This window comes from Gopherus evgoodei, chromosome 14 (assembly GCF_007399415.2).
Source record: "Gopherus evgoodei ecotype Sinaloan lineage chromosome 14, rGopEvg1_v1.p, whole genome shotgun sequence".
In the NCBI taxonomy this organism is placed as follows: Eukaryota; Metazoa; Chordata; order Testudines; family Testudinidae; genus Gopherus; species Gopherus evgoodei.
In genome coordinates this window covers 5,249,091-5,272,664 of record NC_044335.1, presented here as the reverse complement: position 1 = coordinate 5,272,664, position 23,574 = coordinate 5,249,091, and the positions used below count along the sequence as shown (strand labels likewise).

At 51.9% G+C, this 23,574-nt stretch overlaps 1 protein-coding gene across 1 annotated transcript in view; it reads left to right on the top strand.

Annotated features, from left to right (window-relative positions):
* The window catches only part of RGS19 (regulator of G protein signaling 19), a 30,291-nt gene extending 7,876 nt beyond the window's left edge, over positions 1-22,415 (top strand). The window contains exons 4-8 of the mRNA XM_030533189.1: positions 7,598-7,735; positions 8,231-8,367; positions 14,685-14,759; positions 17,806-18,040; positions 22,133-22,415. Coding sequence (XP_030389049.1) covers positions 7,706-7,735; positions 8,231-8,367; positions 14,685-14,759; positions 17,806-18,040; positions 22,133-22,321 — 666 coding nt within the window. The 5' untranslated portion in view covers positions 7,598-7,705 and the 3' untranslated portion in view covers positions 22,322-22,415. The remainder of the gene's footprint in view (positions 1-7,597; positions 7,736-8,230; positions 8,368-14,684; positions 14,760-17,805; positions 18,041-22,132) is intronic.
* Positions 22,416-23,574: the final 1,159 nt, after the last annotated feature.

Sequence of the window (23,574 nt, the reverse complement as noted above, 5' to 3'; positions counted from 1 at the left end):
TGTACTCCCTCCCTCTGTCTGTATCCATCTGTTGTCTCTTCGCTTTTGCCTAGATTGTAAACTCCTTGGGGCAGGGGCCACCTTTTTGTTCTGGGTTTGTGCAGCACCTAGCGCATTGGCCGTAACAGGGTTCCTGTGTGGCCACTGCAGTACTAATCATACTAAATGTATATGAATTCTAAAAGTATGGACCTCCTAGTGGAAGAGTTGCACTCACCGTAAGCGTGCTCCCTCGTGGCTGGGTGGAGCGTGGCAGCTCTTCCGTCTCTGGTGCCCCCTGCCGATGCTCGTGGCGGGCCAGCATTAGTCTGTCTCTTGTTGCGACTCGACCTTTTTAGCCAACGCACATTCTAATCCGACTTCTTCCAGGGTAACAAAGTCCGGAGTCCTTCCATCAGGTTTTTGTTCCTGACTCTGGGCCCTGTGGTCCTTACAGCCTCTCATCCCAGGGCCTCCAAAAGTCCTTGTCCCTTATATCAGAAGAGTTCATGCCACATTCCCCCATGGTGGGCAGGGGAACCAGGCCCTCCCACTATGCTGGAAAGCCAGAGACCCTTTACTGACTAGCTATGGTCTACACCGCCAGAGTCCTTGCTGCTGTCTCCATTGACCCCGTCTTTCTACCAGCCATATCCCCCACCTGAGGGCTTCTGTGAGCCAGTCCCCGGCAGCATTCCACCCATGGTCCTTCCACCAGAGAGTCCTACCCCTGCTCGGCTCCCTTCAGGGTCTCCCCTTGCTCCTGGGCTCAGTCTCTCCCTGCTTCTCCCAGACCCTCGCCCCAGGCCTCATGCAGGAGCCTGACCTGCTCTCTCTATTCCCTTGAGGAACCACCAACACAGCTTCCCTCAAGCTTCAGTTCAAATGCCCCTTAGGCGCAGGCTTCTCTCTGCCTTTCCCCCAAGAGAGGAAATTCCCAGCTGCTTCTCCCCTGGCTCTCCTCAGCTTTCCTGCCCACTGCCCGGTGCTTCTCCCCAGCCAGGTCTGATCATCATTTATGCTCACCCCCCTTGGGCTCAGGTTCTGGTTAACCAATGCAGGGTTTCTACAGCCCCCACCCCACTCCACCCCACCCCCTCGCGCACACACACACACACACACTCCTACGTCCCTCTCGGCCTCTGGTTCTACGTGGTTCGTCTCATTCACGAGCCCGAGAAGAGGGCTCTCTGGAGAGCCCCGAATCCGAGAAGGGGGAGCCGATGAAAGGGATGATATGTGATTGCCCAGCATTCAGTTCATTGGTAGCTTTGGTTATTGCAGATGTAAACAGAGGCCTATGCTAAAAACCATTGGCTTGAGTTAGCCCAGGAGGCTGAGAGGAGAGCAGAGCCCAGAAGGATCGAATGCTGTCTTCCCCTTTCTCTGCCTTTTCCCAGTGGCATTCCTCTTCACACGCTCTCCAGCCACGGCGCTTTCCTCTCTATGCCCTGCACTCTGACGCACCCACACACCTCTGGGCCCACTGAGGAGTGGAGCTGGGCAGAGGCGTAGCTGATGAAGCCATTTTTAGGATTAAAGGGAAAGCTTTCCAAGTACCTGGGGTAGTCGGGTTTCCTTGTGTTTACTCTGTTCCTGCACATCATCCCATTTTGCTGTAATTAGAGTCTCTGAGCGCTGCATTCCTGCTGGGAGCTGCTACCCCGTTGGGAAGCAAGGATTTGTATTAGTGGATAATTACTTTTCTACAGCGTATTGAAGCTTTGACTTAGTTATTGCATGTACCAAGGACAGGAAACCTGAGCAAAGTTGTCTATAAGGCGATACCCTATTTCCATTTGTTCGTGGTTGTCAGCTTCCTTTTCCTTGGAACAATCAGGTTTCAAGAGTAGGGTCCGGGAGCTGATTTTGGTAAAGCTTATTGAGTGATTGAGGCTGGGTTGCTGCTTGGATTTAGGTGTCTGCAGCTTGAGTTCACTGTAAAATGAAACAGCAGCCATTGCAATAGGAAAGGTTCAGTCGACAAGCAAACCAAAAAGAGAGCAGCTTTCAAAGGTTGCCTGACGGCAAAATCCCCTTAAAGAGAAGCCGAGATTGCTGCAAAGCAGGTTAACAAGGTCACAGGCACTCTGCCAGCATTTGAAATCTAAAAATAGGTATATTTGAGGAGAGATATAGAGACGCTCCCTTTCAGCTCCAGTGAGATGTATTGGACAGTGGAATTTCTTCAAAGGGCCGGGAGAGAAATGTATAAATATTGCTGCTAAAAATCAAATACAACAAAATTTGTGACTGATCCTTGTAAAGGAGGGTTGCTGCATTGTGTTTTCTGGGGCGTACAGAGTGCCTCGTGCAATTTGTCTAGATGTGTGCGAACGCACAAATTACACTCCATATTAACGCCCTGCTAGAAGATTTAGCTGGGGCATGTACACAGGGTAACAGCCCAGTGCAGCCAGCTGTAGAGAGACAGAGAGACGGGTGCTGTAAAGCACCATAACAGTGACAGGTCTGAAAAAATGCCCTCATGTAACATCCCAATTGACAAACAATTCTTATTATAACGGGGTGTCTCTCAAAGTGCAAAGGAGTAGACACACCACCGAGCTCACTCTCCATCCCTCATTCTTGCAGTCATCTTCCTGCCTTTCCACATGGTCCACAGCCATCAGCAATGAGACAGTTTCTCTGTCCAATCCTTTCTAAATCCTGCAGGCAGCCCTGTGTGAAATAGAGGGAAGGGAATGTAGAGAGACAACATAGACTAGTGGATAGCGTGCACTGGGCTGGGAATCAGGAGATGGGGATTCTATTCCCAGCTTTATCACTACTCTGTCGTGTGATATGGGCAAGTAACTTTGGCTCTCTGCTCCTGTTTCTCATCCCACCCTTTGTCCTGTCTCATCAGACTGTTAAGATCTTTGGGGCAGGAACTGTCTCTTGCTCTGTTTGTACAGTTCCTAGCACAATGGTTCCTGATCTCGGTGGCATACTAGTGCTGAATTATGGAGCAGCTTGACTGGTTTGTGGCAAGCACCAAATGTTTTTAAGTGTGGTTATTGATTAGGAAGTTGACTAACCAAACCAAACTATTTTCTGCTGCCTCCCAGCGTTCAGTTTATTGTGCGCTGATTTTGTACAGGCAGCACAGAACTGTGTTGTAGGAGTTATCAGAGGGGTGGGGAACTGGAGGCTTCGACACACGAGTGGTAAAAATATGGGGCATTGGTGCCCAGCGAATCTGCTGGTTTGAGCACCAAGGAGCACAGTTGAGGGTTTTACTTTTGGGGAGGGGTTTTTGCTTTTACCTTCATATAATGGGCAGTGGCAGAAGTGATGTGTAATTTTGGTGAAGGGCATCAACTCTTAGTTCCTCATCCTTGACAGCAACCACGCTCCTCACCGTCCCAGGATCCACTGCTGCATCCAAAAATGATGGCTAAGCATGCTGGTGGGATGTTTCTGCTAAAATGATCAGCAGTGAAAAAATTAATTATTGTGACATTTTAATTGTTGTCATTATGATCCAGAGTGAACAGGGATGAATTACAGCTCTTGGAACTGTGGTTTCAGGCTGTCTTATTTGCAAATGCAGGCAGCCAGGCATGGCTGAATTGGGTCCCATTTGGTTTACATGATGAAAATTCTTTTTGCAATCATGGTGTTTAATTTTAATTAAAGCTTAAATTTTGGAGCATAGTTATGCCGTAAACTTTTCAGTTGAAAAGTTGTGAAAGACATGAGCCTGGATGGAACATGGCCCTAAGTGAGGTACCATGATGCAAAGTTGAAGTAAAAGCAACAACATCCGTAAATAAGCAATGAACAGGTGTTTTAACCAGTGTAAGCAATCACGATTGACTATAGAGGATGGGATGGGATGGCCATGCAGCCTTTGAACGATGCTGTGGGGAACAGGCGATACATGTAGCATTGTAAGATAATAGTCTTTGGGTTGAGGCAGGGCTGCCATGACAGTTCAGCAAGGCTACCTGGCTAGAAGATTTCAGGTAAATTTTGCCTGGAAAGATTCCAGCCCTAGAGTAGGTTAGATTGATTTAAACATGGTTTAAATCCCCAAATCGAAAGCCTTGATTTCACCTTTTTCCATTTGTACTTCTGTAATTTTCTAAAGAAAGATCCATTCTCATTCATTGATATAACCATGAGAACATGTTGATTTACAACTAAATAGAGAGCCCTTACGCTAGATTTGGTATATCTTTTTGCTACCTAGGAGGCTATGCTATTATAGCTAGATACACTTATTTTCAGATTCTTATTAACTATACCTTTTTAGTGTGTTAGAACATGGTGAAGGATCTATTGCTTTTTTACTAGATAATTAATTTTTGTTCATGATTCGTGTCAAGTTGCATTAGGATGGTAACTAAAATTTAATTAAACACACAAAACAGCATATACAATTTATTTTTATTAAACAAAACAAGCCCTTAATACAGTACATGACCTAGTGTGCCATATTTATAAAGCTTGACCTCAAAAGCTGGATGTTTTTCCCCAGATTCTTTCTTTATATAGAAAAGCAGCCTTTATCTCAAAGTTTTTGCTAGAGACTTGGATTCAACATATTTTTTTTATTTGTTTTAAAAGATCATAAGTAGTTTAGGCCTTAACATATTTTGTATTAAATTCAAATTGCATTTTAAGCAGGTTTATTTTTAAAAAGAAAAACTTATTATAATTTAAATAACAAAAAAAAAATCTGATTCCTCCACTGCTCCTCCAAAAAAATCCTCAGTTTTTATCCACCCTGGCCCAGGGGCTTGGACTGGGCCCGGAAATGACCTGGGAGCCTATGGAAGGTGTGTTCTCTGTGGCTTTTCCTGCTAAAGAAGTGGGCTGCAAAATTCTTCCCAAACTGAAGTTTCCGTTGTCCCATCATGAGCCAGAGATACATTGACTCCAGTAAGGAGATGCTCAGTGTGTGAATCATTGTGGCTAGATTCCCATCTGAGAGGACGGGGCATAGTTCCCTGCCACGCTGAAGCTGCTTCTCACCATTCTTCCTGCCCCAACTTGGAGTTACTTTGATAAATGGAGGGGAACTCAGGCCTCTTGGGGACGCAGGGCAGCTGCTTATCGCACCCTTACCTAGGTCTGGTGTGAGCTGCTCCATCCACTCCAGCAGTAAAATGGGGATAACAGCACTGCCTACCTCCCAGGAGTGTTTGCGGATAAATACGTATGTCAGAGATTGTGAGGGGATCAGCCCTAGGATACCGGGGGTATAAAAGTACTGACGCTTGCAAGGTTTGGTAAGTGGGTGGGCAGCATCTGGAGGAGCAGCTGAGTGGTGGAAACATGGCAGGTTGGTGTGCCTCCGTTGCCATCCGTCTAGAACTGTGTGTCACGGCCTGGTACTTGTCTTCTGTTCTGTCCGGGGGGGTCCTTTCCTCCTGTCAGTGAAATGTCTTCCAAATGGGTTGAGAGTTCTTTGCCATGCCGGGGGCTTGGGCGGGCCCTCTGGTTTGTGCAGCCCAGGCCAATAAACCACTTTGCTGTCTGGCATGGTTCTTTCTGCTGTGATTCTGCCACGGCTATGATGGAAGAGGAGGCGTGTTTGCCTCCCTCACCACATGAGTGCATTGTGTCTTTGAGCCCCTCCAGCCTTTAGAGCAGCAGTTCGAAACGCTTCTCTGTACCTGCTCCGTTGACTCGCGCCTCTTAGCAAAGGAAAACTGTTGAGCCCTGCTTTGTAAGAAAACTTCCCTTTCCCATCTCCCTGTGCTCAGGGGGCACTATCTAACTCTCCCTCAGCCTCTCCAGCGCAGTCCCATCCTGCATCAGTGGACTTGGCCTCTGACTCCTGGGTCTGTCGACTCCCCTTACACGTACAGGGCTTCCCAGGAAGGAGGTAGATGCAGCTGTGTCTTAATGTCATGATGGAGCTCGCCTGGGGAGGCAGTAAATTCCGTGGTTGCGGAGAGCATGGGATTGCACAACAGAATTCCTTGCAGAGCCTTCGATCATAATATTTGGTATAACATGCCTGTTTCCCCTGCGTGAGGCTCTGGCGTCCAAACAAGAGGCCATCCTCAGGAAGACTGTTCAGGGTTGTTGCCTCGTAGATAAGGAAGGGTTTAATGTTATGTTTGGAGGATTTGTTTGATCTGCCTTCCAGGTGGAAGTCAGAGATCTCCCAGCCAGAAATCCTTCTCTCAACAAAGCCAGAGCCGCGAAGGCCAGAACTTTGTGGGAGGTATTTCTGAGCATGTCCTAGGCGCTGTGTTTCACTTTGTGAGGTGACTATGCACCAGGGCCTGCCTCCCTACTTGGTGAAATGTTGTGCAGGCATTTGGGGTACCAGAGGCCAGAGCTGTCCCATGGGTACAGCGAATCGGGGTGACTTCCCCAGGCCTTGCGGGCTGAGAGCAGGGTGAGGAGGCGAACTACTGGCAAACGGGGTGGGCAAGGAGGAGCCCCCCGTACCAGAACCGCCCCTTCTCCCCAGTGCCTCCTGCCTGCCGTCGCACCCCACCAATCAGCGCCTCCCCCTGCCTCCCAGTGCCTACCACGCAGCATGCTTGGAGAGGGGACAGAACTGAGTGGGGAAGACGCGGGGCGGGGGTGAGGGCTTGGGGGAAGGAGTGGAGCGAGGGCGGGCCCTGGGCAGGGCCAGGGGTATGAGCACCCCCCAGCAGATTAGAACCCCAGCACCTAGGTCTTGAGCCCCACAATCCCCTAGGGACGGCCCTGCCAGAGGCTCTCAGTAAAACTCAACTCTCTACTATGAAGATGGCTCTGGGGGAGCTTGAATTGTGCCCTGTCGCTTCCCATGCGAGCAGAGGCACAAACTGGTTCGACTGCAAAACCGGTCTTCCCGTAGCGCTCTCCACCCGCCTGTGGTTTTGTAGGGCACAGGTGTCCTCGGCTCTGTTTCTCTCCATCCTGTCCATAGCAGGACAAGACACTTTCCAGGGTAGCTCCTATCCATCCGCATTGGCCATTCCTACCTTCACTTGTCCCTCTGGCTGAGGAGGCGTTAGAACGTCCTCAGATTTGGGCAGCCCAGGACAGGATGTGACGCTGTTAATCAAATCCGTGTTCCTCCTGGATCATTACCAAGGGGCCTGTAACAGGCCGGGTCATAGTAGTTCATACGGGCAGAAGCTCTGCTCTTGCCTTATACAGTTCTCTAAGCCTGTGTCTACACTAGAGGAATCCAAGGAAAAATGATCACCAGAGGGAACTGTCAAGTAGGCAGGGTAGGGCTGGACAACCCCAGGGCCTCATCTACTGTAGGGCTCCCATCGGAGCATATGAATCACTGGCAGAACCTGACATGGGCACTAATGCTGTGATGGCGCTCTGAGCTGGGCAGCGGAGCACAGGGCATCGTGAAGCATTAGCAATGAGCACTGCAGAAGGGTCTGCTTGGACAGACACCCCGAAACGAGCAGCACTTGCCCTCTCACATTTTATTTCCTTCCTTGCATCCTTTATGTTCTTGCCCCTCTGCCGCTGTTAGGAGTGCTTCGTTGGCTCCAATGCTGGAGACGAGCCCTTGCTAACTTTGAGCTCCTCCCTTCTCAGTGACTCTTTCCTGCCTAAATGTCCCCAGCCTGCAGGAGAGGGGGGTCCCTGTTTTGGCCTACAAGTGGACTTAGCTTAAGACTGTTCTCTGTTCTCATAGGCTCCATCCAGTAGGCTGCAAAGGCCCTAGGGGGGCGTGTCGACAGTCACCGGCATCTGGGAGGACAGGCGAGCAGAGGTGGGCCAGCAGGGAACATACGAGCTGCCCATGCCGACTGTGTATGAAGCTGGGAAGCAGGTGAGCTGGAGATCTGACCTGCTGGGGGACTGGAGATGAAATAACAATCGTAAAGGAAAATCCATGGACTGGCCGGCCCGGGGCAGGGCCTTAAAGAAATCCCAGTGGCCACTGAGCAGGTAGCAGTGCAAATGCGGGAAGTACCGCCCAAGGCTTGGCAATCTGTGCAGCCAGATTCCTGTCTGTGCTTTGTATTCTGGAGGCAGAAAGAGCCCATGCCTTCACCCTCACCCCACCCCTCTGGAGTAAGAGACGTTTTCCTCTCTGGCCCAGCTGCCAACTGCCCGGGTTGTACAGGTGCCTGGTTGTTACATGGTAGCAACTCCTAAAGGTTCGTCATTCTGTCCAGAGGGTATCTGAGTTCTGCTGTGCTGCTGGCGACCAGCGCTGAGCAGAGGGGGGAATCTGGGTTCCGGAAAGTGGGACGGAGTTGAGCTGGGAGGGGTTCATAAGGCCCTGCGACTCGTTTATCCTCTCCATGCTCTTCCCTTCCAGTATATGGGACCTGAGTCCACAGAGAGACCCCTTTCGATGTCCCGGCATGAGACCTCTCCGACGACGATGCAACCGGCTGGCAACCACCGCCCCAATGCCTGCTGCTTCTGCTGGTGCTGCTGCTGCAGCTGCTCATGGTACGTCCTGTGCCCTGCTCAGTACCAGAGGCACCAAAGAAGCCCCCGCCCCATCCCTCTCACCTCCCGTGTCACCATCTGGCACCATTGTTGGATCCCTGTGTGGGTTGTGTTCCAAAATCTCCCCCATCGGCTCCATGTTGCTCAAACGCCAGGTGTATTGTTCATGGGGGGCCCCTTAGTCTGAGATTTTGTCCTTTGTTTAGGTTGTAAGATCTCTGAGACGGGGACCATCTTGTGGTCTGTGTCTGTGCAGTGTGCTCCTGGCCCATGGCAATACAGCCAAGCTAGCACGGCTTTGCCAATGCCCCATGGCACTGAGCCCAGAGCACCCCTTTGGGGGCGATGTCTGCAGGTTTTTCCGGCTGGGTGTGATGTTGGTCCAGGCCTCCGAAAATGCAGAGCTGCCTTTTCTTAATCTGCCGCTAGAAGCTTGTGGAGCATGTGTGGGAACAGCCTCCCCCACCCACCAGGCTGAAGCATCCAGGACATTTGTGTATTTGCGCTTGGTTTATAGTTGAAGGCTAATTGGTGCAGTGTTTAAAAACTGACTGTAAACACCATTTTGAGCAGATGGCCCCAGTGTTTGTGCTGCGGGTTGATCTGAGCCCCATGGAGCACACTGTGCGTGCGTGTGTTTTCACTCTCCTCCACGCAAGGAAGTTGTAGATTTTTGTCCTGAGATTCTGAATGTAGTAAATGGACAAAAGAGGCAAGTTTTCTGAAATGAACAGAGTGTAAAGCAACTTGTGATCCAGGGAATCCTTGAGGCAGGGCCTATTAATCGCTCTTTGGAAACCTGTTAAATCCACAACACACTGTGCTGCCCCTACCAGATTGTACAGCACAGAGAAGTGTGAGTAACTTTAGGGCCAAAACCAGAGGGGCACAGAAATCCCATGTGGGTGATAATACTCTCGGTCCCCCAGATCTAGTGCCAATAATCTATTTCAGATGGACCTAAAATAGTCCACAGTGTTCTCCTGATTCAGAGGGAGGGAGCCCCTGCCTGGCTAGAACCAGCACAGATTCATGAGGTGGGGTATTTGCTTCTCTGGTGCCAGTCGCACTAAATACCCAGGCCTGGATTTCTGAGCCCAGCAGGTGGGGAGTCTTGTTGTCTGGTTATTCCCATGTCTGCACACAACCTGCTCAGGATTAAGATGCCCAACACAGGTTATTTTATTTTATTTAGCCAGGTTAAGGGGGAAATAATGATTCTTCCTGGTTAGAATCGCTGTCATTTTCATGCTGGGAGCTGTGTAAAACCATGTAAACACATCTGTAAGAGCAGCTGGCAGCAGCTGCTGAACAGTTTACTGGTACAATGTCCCTGCCCAAGCAAGATGCCCCTAGTTTTCAGTGTCAAACAGCTTTTGCGCGCTGAACAGCAGGCCCAGAATTGGTCCATCTCTGGAGGAGGCAGTAGGATGCTGGTGGGGTGCAGGAAACCATTCCGGTGGGCTGGGCTCATTTGTTCTGTGCACTGTGTGACCGGGGGGAGGGAGATTAATGGGGGGGCATCTGTGACCTTTGGAAGCCCAGCCTCTCACGAAGGAGGATCCCACAAATACCCACTGCACAATGGTTGCCTGGGAACTTGTGTGCGCAAACGGGCACTTGGCTGTATGGTTACCACCTGTGCCTCCTTCGAAAGCTTGCCCCTCACCATGTCTCCTTTCCATGTCCATTGGGATTCAGAGAACCCACTGTGCTTTTTGAGGCTCTGTCTTGGGTGTTTTGGCCGACGTTCCCTCTTCCGATGGCTTCTGACCTTCCATGGCTCCCCAGAATCTGCACTGTTACTCCCCAGCTCATCAGAGCAAAATCGCCCCTGCTGCGAGATCAGTGGAGCTGGTGGCTAATTCCAGGGATGAGTCTGGCCTGCTGTGGCCTAGGGATGTCTGGGCTGTGCAGGATGCTGAGTAAAACTACGATTGGTGGTATCAGCTCCTCCCCATACAGGCAGAAATGAGGAACCAGACCTGTTGATCCAGGCAGACTGACAGTGGGTGGACCCTCCAAGACCCCTTTGCGGAGTAGCTGTCCCCACACCTCACCCCCAGGGTTGCAGAGGAATCTGATGCTGGGTGAGGAGGCAGAGGCAATGTGACTACTACCGTCCAGTTGTTACTTTCTGCTAGAAATCCCTGCTCAAGCCCTGCCCCAGTGTGCACGTCCATGTGTGTACACACACACACACGTTTTCCAGAACCTGGCTAACCATGCTGAGACACCCCAAACTCGCTACACAGACCCTTGCTTTATCCCCTGCCACTTTTGGCCTTGTTGATTCATACAGCGAATAGTTTTTTTCTTGCAATAAACTTCCCAGTTGAAAACAACAACAGCGCAGCATATGCTTCCCCCAGCCATAGAAACTTTCTCTGTGGCCTTTTCAGACTTTGCAAGCCAAGCAGGATTGAGCTGTGACCATGCTTGCATGGGGGACTTCTAAGGAACATGTAGTCAGTGCAGAAGATGGTATCGGTAACTCAGTAGGTGGCACTCTCCCCTCTGAGTCAGTACCAAAGCAGCGCTCCTGCATAGTGTAGAGGTGCGGGGTGCTATCGTCTGGATGAGACCCCGTGGCGTTGTCTCTAAAAGTAACGGGGTCAATGGTCAGAGTCCACTTGGGCTGATCCCATTTTGCTGCTTTGAATATCCCCCGCATGTTTTGCTTCACCACCTGTCCTAAACAGCTGCAGAGCACCCATGCAACAGCTAAGCTCCACCCCAGAAGTGGTTACATTTCAGAAGTAGGAAGCGTGGCCCTGAACTACCTCGCTGAGAGGTTGTGAGAATTAATGAAGGTTCTGCAAAGCCCACGGCAACTCCTCCGATGGGACGAGCGTTTTGAAGCACAAACCATGTGTGATGTATTAGAAAAACAACCCAGTACAAAATAACTTAAAAGAGAGAGGGGAGTGAACCTCTGCCATGCTAAGCTGTGAGTGTCATGGGGGTGGCGGGAGCACCGGGCTGCAGAAAGGACAGGCCTGAGCAGGCGGCTGTAAACCAGCTGACAGCCACCCCCATGGCAGAGCTGCCACAGCCCATCCTGGCTCTCACGCTGCCTCGGTGCCCTTCTAGAAAGGTGCCCTGGAGGAAGTGAGAGGTTGCCCTGGCTGTTTTCTGAGCCCCACCCTGCTGTGCAGATTTTGCCTTGCAAAGGAAGAAGTTTCTGTCTTAATCTGGTACGAACAGAGAAAGGACAATGTCGCAAACAGGAAGTACTGCTCCTGTTGCGGTTTTCCACGCATGTGAAATTCAAGAGGCCCAAGGGAAGTTGCCTGCCTGCGTGCTGCTTTCCGATTGCACAGCACCCTTCCTGGCGAGAGAGAGGAGACAAGGGGGCTTTAAAAAGAAAACCAAACTAACCCCTTGGAGCAAAACTGCCCAGGGGAATGAGGCCGGGCTCCTGGCCATGTCAGCAGCATGGTTTCCACAGGCAGTCACTTCCAGAGAGCAGGTCCCTTGCAGCTCCCAGTGGCAAAGACTGGCCTGCAGATTCCCAGCCAGTGGAACTTGGTATTGGTAGGACCTACACTCTCCTAACTCTTGTGTAGCACTTTGCATCAGTAGAGCTCATGGCTGTAGCTTTAAGCACCTCTTCATATGGCTGCTGCCAGGGTGGGGCTTCCAAGGTATCCAGATTTGGGTCGTGTTCATTTTATTGTGGGAAAGCCGATCATCCTATGGAGAAGTGAAGGGTGCAGCAGTTCAAGTGCAGAACTAGGAGTCAGGAGTCCAGGCTTCAGTCCTAGCTCAGCTTCCTGTGTGATCTAGGGCAAGCCATAGAGCATTTGTGCCTCAGTTTCTCCATCTGTAAAATGGGAATAATCCACCTGAACTAACGCCCAGGGAGTTTTAAGAGTTAATTCATCAATGTTAGCTGCTGTCCTTACATGCACTATCATGAAACCTGCCCAAGAAGCTCCTTTTTATTAGCCAGCTTCCTGTTTTCGAGGCTATTCCGAAGGATCCCAGTGCAGATAGACTCAATTCTGCTCCACTTTCAGTCACTCAGAAAGTGATTTTTGTCTGTCCTGTTGCTGTTTCCTGATGGAAGTTGTTGTCTTTCCTACAAGCTCGAAGGGCTAGGAGAACCTGAGCTGCCTCTTGACCCTGCTGCTGATGCTACTCCAGACTTCTGCCAGCTGAGGGTGCTTGAGGTGTGAGTGCCTATCCCAACCCCATTCATGGAGGGCAGCCAGGACTTCTCAGCACCAGATCTAGGGAGTGGGCCTTTGAAGGCATCGCAGTACCTATAGCCCTCGTGGTACTGTACCCCCTTTCTCACTCAGACCAATTTGGCTCGCTCCAGTGAAAATTCGGGGTTATGAGACAGCATAAAATCCAAGCTTGGTGTTCCCTGCTGCAGCTGTCAGAGACTGATGCAGGCATTTGCTTCTCTCACTGACTCCGTCTCGGGTGCTATACCGTCTCCCATCACCATGGGATCTGAGTGTCTCAGTGCGTTTCTTAAATAGGAGACTGCACGGGCTGCAGTCAGAGGTTACCCCGCACTCGGGGCGCTTGGGGCTTGCAGGAACTAGATTAATCTGAAATCCCATCACTGCAGAGCGGTCTCTTCTATGGCCTGAGCCGCTGACTTCAGAGCTGAGCCAGCCTAGAAGCAGGGCACCAGCTGGATGCTCAGCTCACTTCACAGAGGCTCATGGTTTCATTTTTTAGTTGTTACTGTAAGTGGTTCCTGCTGGGTTCATGTGTCATCGGTTGTTTTTGGCCTGGGGTAGCAGTACCCTCTACTGGCTGGTTCCAGTAATTGCCACTTTAAATTTTCCATGTTGACGAGGGAACTTCAGGTCAAGAAGTTAGCTCTGGGTAGCCCAAAAGCTTGTGTCTCACTCACAGGAGTTCGGTGCAGTCAAAGCTCTTCCCTCACCCACTTTGTCTCTCTAGTATCCTGGGACCAACACGGCTACAACAATCCTGCAGGCCTCTGTCTTCGCATTTATACTGCTCTCGCCCGTGAGCTGAACTCCTAATTCAGCGCTATCCTGTATCTCTGAGGCTTGGATTTTAGGGCTGGGGAGACAGTGGGGTCTAATAGCTCGGGGGCTGTGTGAATGAGGGCAAGTCTTTGTGCCTCTGTCTCATCTGGTCAAGCTGTAAGTTCTCTGGGGCAGAGACCATCTCTCACTATGCGTGTCTATAACCCCTGGTGGAATGGGGCCCTCAAAGGGTCTTCCCAGTTAAAAACACACCAGGACACCCAGTGCTGTTGGCGCATCACTTCAAAGCAGGGAGGGAAGAGCCCAGGAAGAGCGCTGAAGTTTTTTAGCCTTTTACAAAAACCAACCAACCAGAAGTGTTTTGGTTTGCGGAGCTGCCGTGCTCATGGCTGGCTGAGAGCAAAGTGATCCCAGGCAGCTGGCAGGAGAGAGGGGAGGGGCTGACTTTGCCCCGTAGCAGCTGTCTCACAAAGCAGTGGGTAACGGCATTCGGAATTAACCTGGCCCAGTAGATGATGCAGCAGTAGTTGATGTTTCTGTATTGGGGGAGCGGATCAGAGACCAATATGGCTCTGCAACTCCGCCAAAACAGAGACCTCTTGCAGCCCTTGTTACTGTCTGACTGCTCGCAGTCACCTGTGCCTGGCTGGAAATGGTGGAAGCAGGGGACATGCACTCGCCTTTCTCCACGGGGCACCATCGTGAAATCCCGTGGAGGGTAGAGGCTGAGGTGAGGGCAGCTTAGGGCTCTGATGCATTGGGGGAGCTGGGGGAGGAAGCAGACAGGTACAGGCCATTTAGCTGCTGCCTCTGGAGGGCTCCACATCTATAACAAAACAAGAGGCGATTCAGCAGCCTGAACTAATTGGGGCTGTTACACTGTTGGTGTGAAGTGGCCTTTTCCCCTGGGCTCTGTTGAAAAGCAAATGCTAAGTGTGGTTGGTAGGTAAACTGTGTACAGGCTAATCAGGGTGGCACCTGAGGATCTGAGTATTCTTTAAAGCCAGGTAGTGACCGACAAGGATGGGAACTGACAAAGGGCTGCAGCATCTATGCAAAAGATCCAGAGACAGCGAGAGACCCGATCAATTGCACCAGGCTCCAGTACAGAGCGAGCGTTCAGGCTCGTTTTAAAAGGCCTGCCTGACCCTTGCTGGCTGGGCTTGGCAGACGCCAGATGCACAGGGTGGATCTGTCTGGGTGCACTGCTCGCATCAAGCCTGGGTCTCTAGTGCCGTTGTGGAAAGGCGCAGCAGCGGCTGGGCCGCAAGCGTGTGGGCCTCAGCAGGCGGCTGTTCCCTCTGAGCGCCGTTGACTACCTTTCCGTCTCCTTGTTAGGAACGAAGATCGGCAGCGAGCGTGGCGGGCTTCTCGAGACACCAAACTGGAGACCATTCCAAACTGTGAAGCTTGGTGAGTGAGTCTGACCCTCTATGTGAATGGCTAGTGGGCTGGCGGCTGCCTGCAGCATAGGTCGGGCTGCCAGATAGGCTGTCTAGCCAGTCTGCTGAGCAGCCAGCAGAGTGTGTTGGATCCTGACGCTGCCCCATCCCCTGATGCATCACACACACTGCCTTCGCACAGGCATGCACACACAATATGCTGATCTGCACTGGTGCATGCACACGTGCATCGCAGCTAGACCCGGAACAGGGAGTCAGGACTCCAGGGTTCTGTTCCCTGCCCTGCCACTGGCTTGCAACTTTCTCCTGGGTCACACACAGCTTCTCCTTTCTGTGCCTCGGTTCCCCCAAAAGGGGACATTGTAATACCTCCTTAACCTGTGAAGGTGCTCATGAGACTGAATTCCTTCGTGTTTGAAGGTGCCAAGGAGTGTTTAAATGCCAAGCTGGGGGAAGTGCCGCAGGCAGCAGGTGGAAAGTGTTATTTCCTCCCCAGCCGTTGGTGCATGCCCCTCACCCCATGTTTGCTGCGTGTTGTGTGCGTCTCTCTGGCACTGGCCGGGCTATTTGCCTCCCCCCTGTTCTGTTTTGTTTTAAGCTTTCCTGTGGCCGCTGCGCAGTCAGCCCGGTCTGAAGAGGCTGCTAGCGGCAATGGACTGAACCGTCCCATGGCAAGGCGCACCCCCATTCCCTTGCAGCGTGCGGCTCAGGGGTCAGGGCTTAAGAGGGGCGGGTCAGAGGAGCAGTTTATGAACAAAAATTATAAAAGTGGGGGAAGGAATAATGATTGGCAAGGCCAGTGTGGTTCTGCTCACTGGCCCTACCTCCCAACCTCAGACACCAGCACCACTCACTGCTTGCGCTTTGCCCAGCCCCTCCTGATGAAGTAAGAATCCTTTTCTAGCACCTACCACCTGAGGATCTTGGTGCTTTACGCACGCCTGTGTTGCTGCTGGTGATCATCCCCCATTAACAGGAGAAACTGAGGCACAGAGAGAGGCTAAGTGGCCTGTCAGGGATTGTTGCCTATGACCACAAGCCAAGTAGCTGGCAGAGGCAGGAATCAGATCCCATTCCTCCTGGTTCCCAGGCCTGCACTTCAAACACTAGCTAATACTTTCCCTGCTACAGGAGACCAAGTAGACAGGAGTCCTATTATCATGGGAGGAGAGGTTATAAGGGTGAAGGTACCAGCTTACCTAGGCCCTGGCTGTGCCCGTCCCCACTAGATTGGCACGCTCACGGCAGTGGTACCCTTCTGCTGTTCCAGGCCTGGTTTTCCCACACTGAAACTGACAGCTAAACGTAGCCAGCAGTGATCTAAATATACCTCGGGCCGTAAGGTCGCGGAATACCAAGGCTGAAGGGGGGTGGCCAGCCCGGCTGCTGTGGGAGCCTTTGCCATATAAGGATTTTACGATTTAGTCGAGGGACTGCTCCGTTCTGTTGGCAAAACGAGGCTCCGTTTGCCTCAGGAACCCCAGCGGGTGGGTGAGGCATGGACCTGCTGTCAGCCAGCGCCAGCTTCTCCCTATCTCCCCACTCCCAAGGCCAGGAATCAGACCTGTCTAGAGGGGCAGGCATCCCTTTGCAGCATGCTTGGCTGTGGAGTTTGCATGAAAACCCCAGAGCTTCCTCCAGGCAGCATGAGAGAGCCGGGCATTATTCAGTCTAAATCCTGCCATCTCAGTACATTGCCCTGCTGCTGCTGGAAGAACAGCCCGAGCTCCTGGAGATAGTCCACTGACTTGAACTAATAACTGAAGTGTGGTAGCTAAAATTAGGAATTTGCTAGACATGCGTCTGGCAGTCGCTCAGTGTGCTCCAGTCCTGGGTTTGTACAGCACCGAGCACAGTGCGGTCCTGGCCCATGACTGGGGAACCGAGGGGCTAATGCAATGGAAACAGTAATAATAAACTAGAACATACATTCCTTTCTCGCGCTGCCCTTTAGAAGGCGGCGAGGAGCACGTGGTGATGTCGGAGACCTGCTTCTTTTCTCAAGCTCCGAGGCTTTCATGGTTTCCATGTCTCCAAAACAAATTCCTAAGCCCACCACCATAAAGGCTGTCCGGGGAGATTGGGAGTAGAACAGAAGGGGTGCTGTGATTACAGTTCAGACATGCTGGGCTGGCAGGCACGCACACAGGTAGGGGATTCGCTCCAAAGAAGTCCATCTTGCAGGCCGAAAAGGAAACCAACAGTAAATGCAGATTTTCGTTTTTGTGCTAAACTGACATTCTGCAGAAGCAGCTTTGATTTTTTTTTTTCTCCAGAGCTTATGAACAGAGCAGCACTCAGGGCCAGGAGATGAGATGTTGCAACTATAAAATAAGGGGGGGAGAGGTGTTGTGGTTGTTCTTCGTTCCCTGTTTGACTGCTTGCTGGAATGCTGTGAAGTTGCTGCCTGGCAGTGAAATGGTGTGTCTCAAACAGTGAAATTCAGTTGAGATCAAGAACGGCCTCTCGCCCAGTCAAATGGACGATTAAACAAACAGAAAAACTCCGGTGTGACCATTTCAGGAAAGCGACCAAAGGTGCGACTAGTATTAATGGTACGTTATAGCACTGCCAGGAAAGTGTTCAACTCATCAAGGTCCAGCCTCCTACAAAGTATTTAGGAAAATCATTGAAATCAGTGTTGGGAGCCTAAATACCTCTGAGGACCTGGCCAAAGTGCCTTCCTCTATCATTCTTTTCCACAGTGCTTCTTGTGTCAGTCAACCCCAGAATGCTAGGCAGATTGAAGAGCGACAATTGCAGTATGGTTCCTAAATTCTATAGTCCAGATGCATTTGGAACAGAGAGAGGTTGAGGGAGAGCTGTGGGCAGGTTTTCTAACAGGGGCAGAGGAACAGCTGGTAGATGCGTCACAGGGTGAGAGTTTCCAAACTCTGTCGAACCTCTCCTGGCCCGCCATGGCTGCGTATCAGAGGATGTTGGCTAGGAGCTGGCAGGTGGCTCAGGCTCACAATAATCCTGTTTTGTTCCCTCCTGTCCCTTTCTTTCTTTCTCATGACTCCCCTTTTGTTTTGTTGACACCGGGGCCCGACCAGCCTCAAGCCAACTCCCGACGAAGTGCAGGGCTGGGCCCAGTCGTTCGACAAGCTGATGAAGAACCCAGCGGGCAGGAACGTGTTCCGGGAATTCTTACGGACTGAGTACAGCGAGGAAAACATGCTCTTTTGGTTAGCATGTGAGGAACTCAAAAACGAGTGCAACAAGCACACCATCGACGAGAAGGCCAGGATGATCTACGAGGACTACATCTCCATCCTCTCGCCCAAAGAGGTACTGGGCCTCCTCCCTGCATGCTGGCATGGGTGATTCCCGAGCTCCTGTGCTCTTGGGAACTCCAGGCTGCTTGGTAGCCATGCTCCGACTGGGGCAGGCTTCCCTGTTGAGGCAGTGAGGGAAAGCAAATCCACGTGCTCATGTCATTTAGCCTTGGCTGGCCACACTGCAGGCAGAGATGCTGACAGGCCAAAAAAAAAGGGCTGATTCCCCATTCACAGCTCAGAACAAAATCCGTTCAGGGCCCGTTGTCCTCACGTACAGCCTTGAGCCTCCAGTGGGAGCTGGAACGGGGACTCACCTGATGGAGAGTGAATGCACCCAAAAGGATGGAAGTTGTTTGACATCCTTCCTCCCTGACTAGGCTCATGATGGCATTACAAAGAGAGGGTTAAGAGGCGATCACTGTCAGGCTAGATGCACCTACATGGGGAACACATACTGGATATAAGGTGTGGATTTTTAAAAGGGAGGGTAATTAATCCTTGTAGATTTTCCATCTCTGGCCATTTTAAAATCAAGATTGGATCTTTTTCTGAAACCTCGGTGCTAGTTCACACAGGAATTGTTCCAGGGAAGTTCTATGGACTGTGTTATACAGGCGGTCAGACTAGGGGTATGTCTACACTGCAGTTAGACACATGTGGCTGGCCCATGCCAGCTGACTCAAGCTTGCAGGACTCAGACTCATAGTGGTGTAGATGTTTGGACTCAGATGGGAACTGGGCTCTAGGACTAGAGTTCTTGCTCCAGCCCGAAACATCTACACCAATAAAACAGCCCCATAGTCCAAGACCTGCGAGCCTGAATCAGCAGGCATGGGCCAGCCACGGGTTTTTAATTGCAGTGTAGACATACTCTAGATCAGTGGTTCTTAAACTTGGGCTTCCGCTTGCTCAGGGAAAGCCCCTGGCGGGCCAGGCAGGTTTGTTTAACTGCTGCATCCACAGGTTCGGCCGATTGCGTCTCCCACTGGCCGCGGTTCGCCACTCCAGGCCAATGGGGGCTGCGGGAAGGATGGCCAGTACGTCCCTCGGCCTGTGCCACTTCCTGCAGTCCCCATTGGCCTGGAGCGGCGAACCACAGCCAGTGGGAGCTGCGATCGGCTGAACTTGTGGACGCGGCAGGTAAACAAACTGGCCCAGCCCACCAGGGGCTTTCTCTGAACAAGCAGCAGCCCAAGTTTGAGAACCACTGGTCTAGATGACCAGAAAGGTGCTTCTGGCTTTGAAATCCGTGAATCTGTTAAAAGAGAGGGTAGGTTAAAATGTTCTGGGGATTGGACTGGGAGCCAGGAAGCTTCACTTTCTCAGCCTGCCTTTGACACTGATTTCCTCTGGGATTTTAGGTAGGTCACTTAAGCCATTATTTTAAAAACTTGATGCTTAAAGTAAAGACTAACTCCACGTCTGAACGTCTAATGCGGACACCTGATAGGTGCTAAGGACCTTCAGCTCCAGAAAGGTACAATGCGATCCAATGGCTGGAAGTTGAAACGAGACACATTTAGACTGGAAATAAGACTCAACTTTTTAACAGTGAGAGTAATTAACCACTGGAACAATTTACCAAGGGTCATGGTGGATTCTCCATCACTGGCAACTGTTTAATCAAGATTGGCTGGGTTTCTAAAAGCTCTGCTCCAGGACTTGTTTGGGGGCAGTTCTCTGGCCTGTGTGATTCAGGAGATCAAACCGGGCGATCACAATAGTCCCTTCTGGCCTTGGAATCTACGAATAGCTGCAGAGAGCTTTGACGTCAGGGAGAGTTGCAGGCTTGCACCCCTGAAAACTGGGCCTCTTAATTAGCAGCCTAAATGTGGACTTAACCCCCACATCCTGCTAGCACTTGTTCTTAAGAGTCTGCAGGATCAGGCCCTCAGAGGCCTCCCACTTGGTGGCCAGGTTGGAGGACATTGGTCTCCATCTTCCCCACCGGTAAAACATGGCTGGCGATAAAATGGGGATGCTGAGAGCGCCACCCTAAGGCAGAGGCGTGACAAGCACTAAGAGGTGCCTATTTTCAAAGCGCTGGTCGAACGTGAAGTATCGATTTTAAATCAGGTTTCAGAGTAGCAGCCATGTTAGTCTGTATCAGCAAAAAGAACAGGCACCTTAGAGACTAACAAATTTATTTGAGCATAAGCTTTCAAGGGGTACGGCCCACTTCATCAGACACATAGAATGAAACATAGAGTAAGAAGATATTTATACATACAGAAAACATGAAAACATGGAAGTACCCATGCCAACTGCAAGAGTCTAATTCATTAAGGGAAGCTATTATCAGCAGGGGAGAAAAACTTTTGAAGTGATAATCAGGATGACCCATTTCGGACAGTTGACACGAAGGTGTGAGGATACTTTAACATGGGAAATAGATTCAATTAGTGTAATGACCGAGCCATTCCCAGTCTCTGTTCAAACCTAAGTTAATGGTATCTAGTTTGTATATTAATTCAAGTTCAGCAGCTTCTCCTTGGAGTCTGTTTTTGAAGCTTTTCTGTTTTAAATCAGTTATCAGTATTCTCCTCACTCATTTAGGGTAAAACTATCATGTAGCAGAGTTCCTCTGCCTTCCCCCACCCGCCCTTAGTCCCACGCGCAGTTGGCGATCATGCTGTTATCACTAGGACCGGGTCCCATGGCAAGTCCACACCTTGTGCCTCTGGCCATTAGACACCTCCTACCTCTAAAACACTCCCTGCTGGAGCTGGGCTCGGCCCAGATCATCGTCTTCACTCTTCAGCCCTCCCCGTGTTTGCTCTTGGTGTTGGTTTTTAAAGGTCAGGGCACATGAGACACTTGTCACTCAAAACCCTGCAGCCATCTCATGCGCATAGCGGGTACCGCGGAACGGAGGTGTAACTTGGGTCTGACTTGGGGTACTCAGATACTGGGGCTGTTACCCACTAAAGCAGAAGCCATGTATCTAGGGGCCATGTGGAACTTGCCCAGAGACAATACTGAATACAGCACGGCTGTGTCAGGCGTTACCTTGTGACCTTCTTGAGGTGGAGAGAAACGTGCCCAGTGGATGGATGGGAGATGGGGTGCATTACTGGCTTAAACCTCATGAGGGCACCAGGAAGACACAAAAGCCGCCTACTCCCCTCAGGAGTTGCAGGAGGGATGTGAGGGTGGCTGGAGGGTTTGGTGGCATCTCTGCTCTGCTTCCCCTCCAGCTGGTTTTGCAGAGGCCTGTGGGCCCCTTGGATCAGCACACAGCTGCTCCCAGAGCCCCACGCGACAGCACAGAGCCACAGGGGCAGGAATCCACCTGTTACCGGCCCAGTTGTGCTCACTGCCCACATCGGGTGCTAGTCGCTTGCGGTCCATCTACACTGCATTTCAGAATCCCCGGCTGGCCTGGGCCAGCTGACTCTGGCTGAAGGGCTTGAAGCCACTAACTCTGCCGGCCAAGGGGAAGGCCCCACCCTTGGGGAGAGCAGGGCTTTTCCCAGCACGTTCTCCCAGCAGGCAGAGTAGCCAGGCCTGGCGAATGCAGCCACGGGCCCAGTTCTTTCCTGCTCCCCTTGCCCCATCCTCTTGGCCACCCCTTCTGCACTTCATCCGCCCGACTCTGTGATCACAGATTTGGGCTGAGGCCGAAGGGTCGGATCCAGTTCAGCCCTGACCTCGGCAGGGGCCGATCCCGTCAACGGGGCGATCCCAGGGCTCGAGTCTGCCCATCAGCTAGCCAGCCACTGAGCCTGCTGCTGCGCATCTTACCCTCCTCTTCGGCCAGCACAGCCTTGTCCCCGGAGCCCAGGAGAGCCGTGGCCTGGGTGCAGCCCAGGATGAGGCCCCATTGGCTCCAGTAGTGCAGCCCATGACCTCATCTGAGGAAAGCACCTTCTCCTTTTCAGCCAAAGCTGGCCTGGGTGGTCTGGAGGGCCGAGGAAAACGGGGCTGTTCTGAAAACCGCACAGCTTCATGTGCCCTTTGCAAGCCTGGGCCTGCAGGGTGCAGGGGAGTCTGGCAGAAGGGGGGAGTGAGGCTGGCTTTGCTGCTCTGGGTGCAGGGCCCCAGCCCTGCCCCACCCCTCCCCTCCCCTAACGGCCTTGTCTCCTCCCCTCCTCCTCCTCAGGTGAGCCTGGATTCCCGGGTGCGCGAAGTCATCAACAAGAAGATGCAGGAGCCCTCGACGCACACCTTTGACGACGCGCAGCTACAGATCTACACCCTCATGCACAGAGACTCCTATCCCCGCTTCCTGAACTCTGCCATATACAAAGCGCTGCTGCAGAGCGTCTCGCGGTCGTCCTCGGAGTCCTAAGCACCTGCCACCCTCGGCCCGTGGCAACGCCACAAACAGTTCTTTTTGTACACCGGGATCCCCGAGCTCTGGCTCTGTCTGGGGCAGGCGGGGAGGCCTCTGGGACAAGGGGACCAGAGTTCCCGCTCCCCTCCCATGCCCCCGTCACCATCCACCTCCACTTTCTAGCTTTAGCAATGAACATCAGCCAGGTTCCCCGGCCACTGGAAAACACTGTCACCCCTCAACCCCGCACCACATCCCCCCTGCTGCTCCCCCACCGCCACCGGTGCCACCTGTGGGCGCTGCTGAATCGGACCGGACTGGCACTGCCGTTCGATTGTCAAACTCAGGCCTCACTCTTACTACTGAATTCCTGTCAGGAGCAGGCGGGGGAAGTGGGAGATTGTTGCGGGGAAGGGGAGCCCCAAGTGGCTGGACTCTGCTCCCCCTCCCCTTTTGAAGAGGTCACTTTATCCCCTCCGTGCCGCGCCCGGGGTCACGGCCAGGTCCTGTCTCCGTCTTTTTGACATTTTTATTTTAAATGCTTTTTGTTGGCTTGAAGGGGGGGGATGGATTTCACAAAGCTTGCGTGTTTGTATAAACATGGCCACGGGTCAGGTTTACATTGCTCTGTTAAATGGCCCGAGAGTTCGACCTGTGACGGGGGCCAGGCCCAGTGCCCTGCCCTCTGTTTACAGCCATTCAATATTAGCACCTGAATCAGCCTGCAGGAACCAGAGCTGGCAACCTCCTTTCCCTGAGCTGGGCAGGGAACTGCGAGGATTGAGCTGTAAGGTCCTGAGAGGCAGCAGGAGCTCTGCGACCGTCCCCGTCTCCCTCACCCCGTCCTCCCCCCTGACCTACTAGTTTTTATGACTTGTTCCTGGGGCTACCTCCAGGCCCTGAGAGCAGAGCAGGCCACCTGGCCTGCCAAGCTGCCTCCTGGGGTCGCCACCCAACACAGTGGTTCCCTACCAGTGGGGGTGACTGGTTTTCAGCCCCTGATGGAAACCAGTGCTTGCCTGCCCTCAGAGCAGCTCGGGAGCCTGGGGAAACAGCCCGGAGGAATGTCGGCTCAGTCTTTGCAGAACAAAATCTCCAAGGTTTGAAGTTTTCCAGAAATTTTAAAAGGTTGAATTTTTGTTCCCATTCAGAACAAACTTTTTAAAAAAATGTGTATTTTCCCAGGGCACGGGAATTCCAGGGGCCGAGCGGCTCTATTGGGGATACAGAAAATGATGTGGGAAAGCCCCACCCCTTTTCCTCTAATC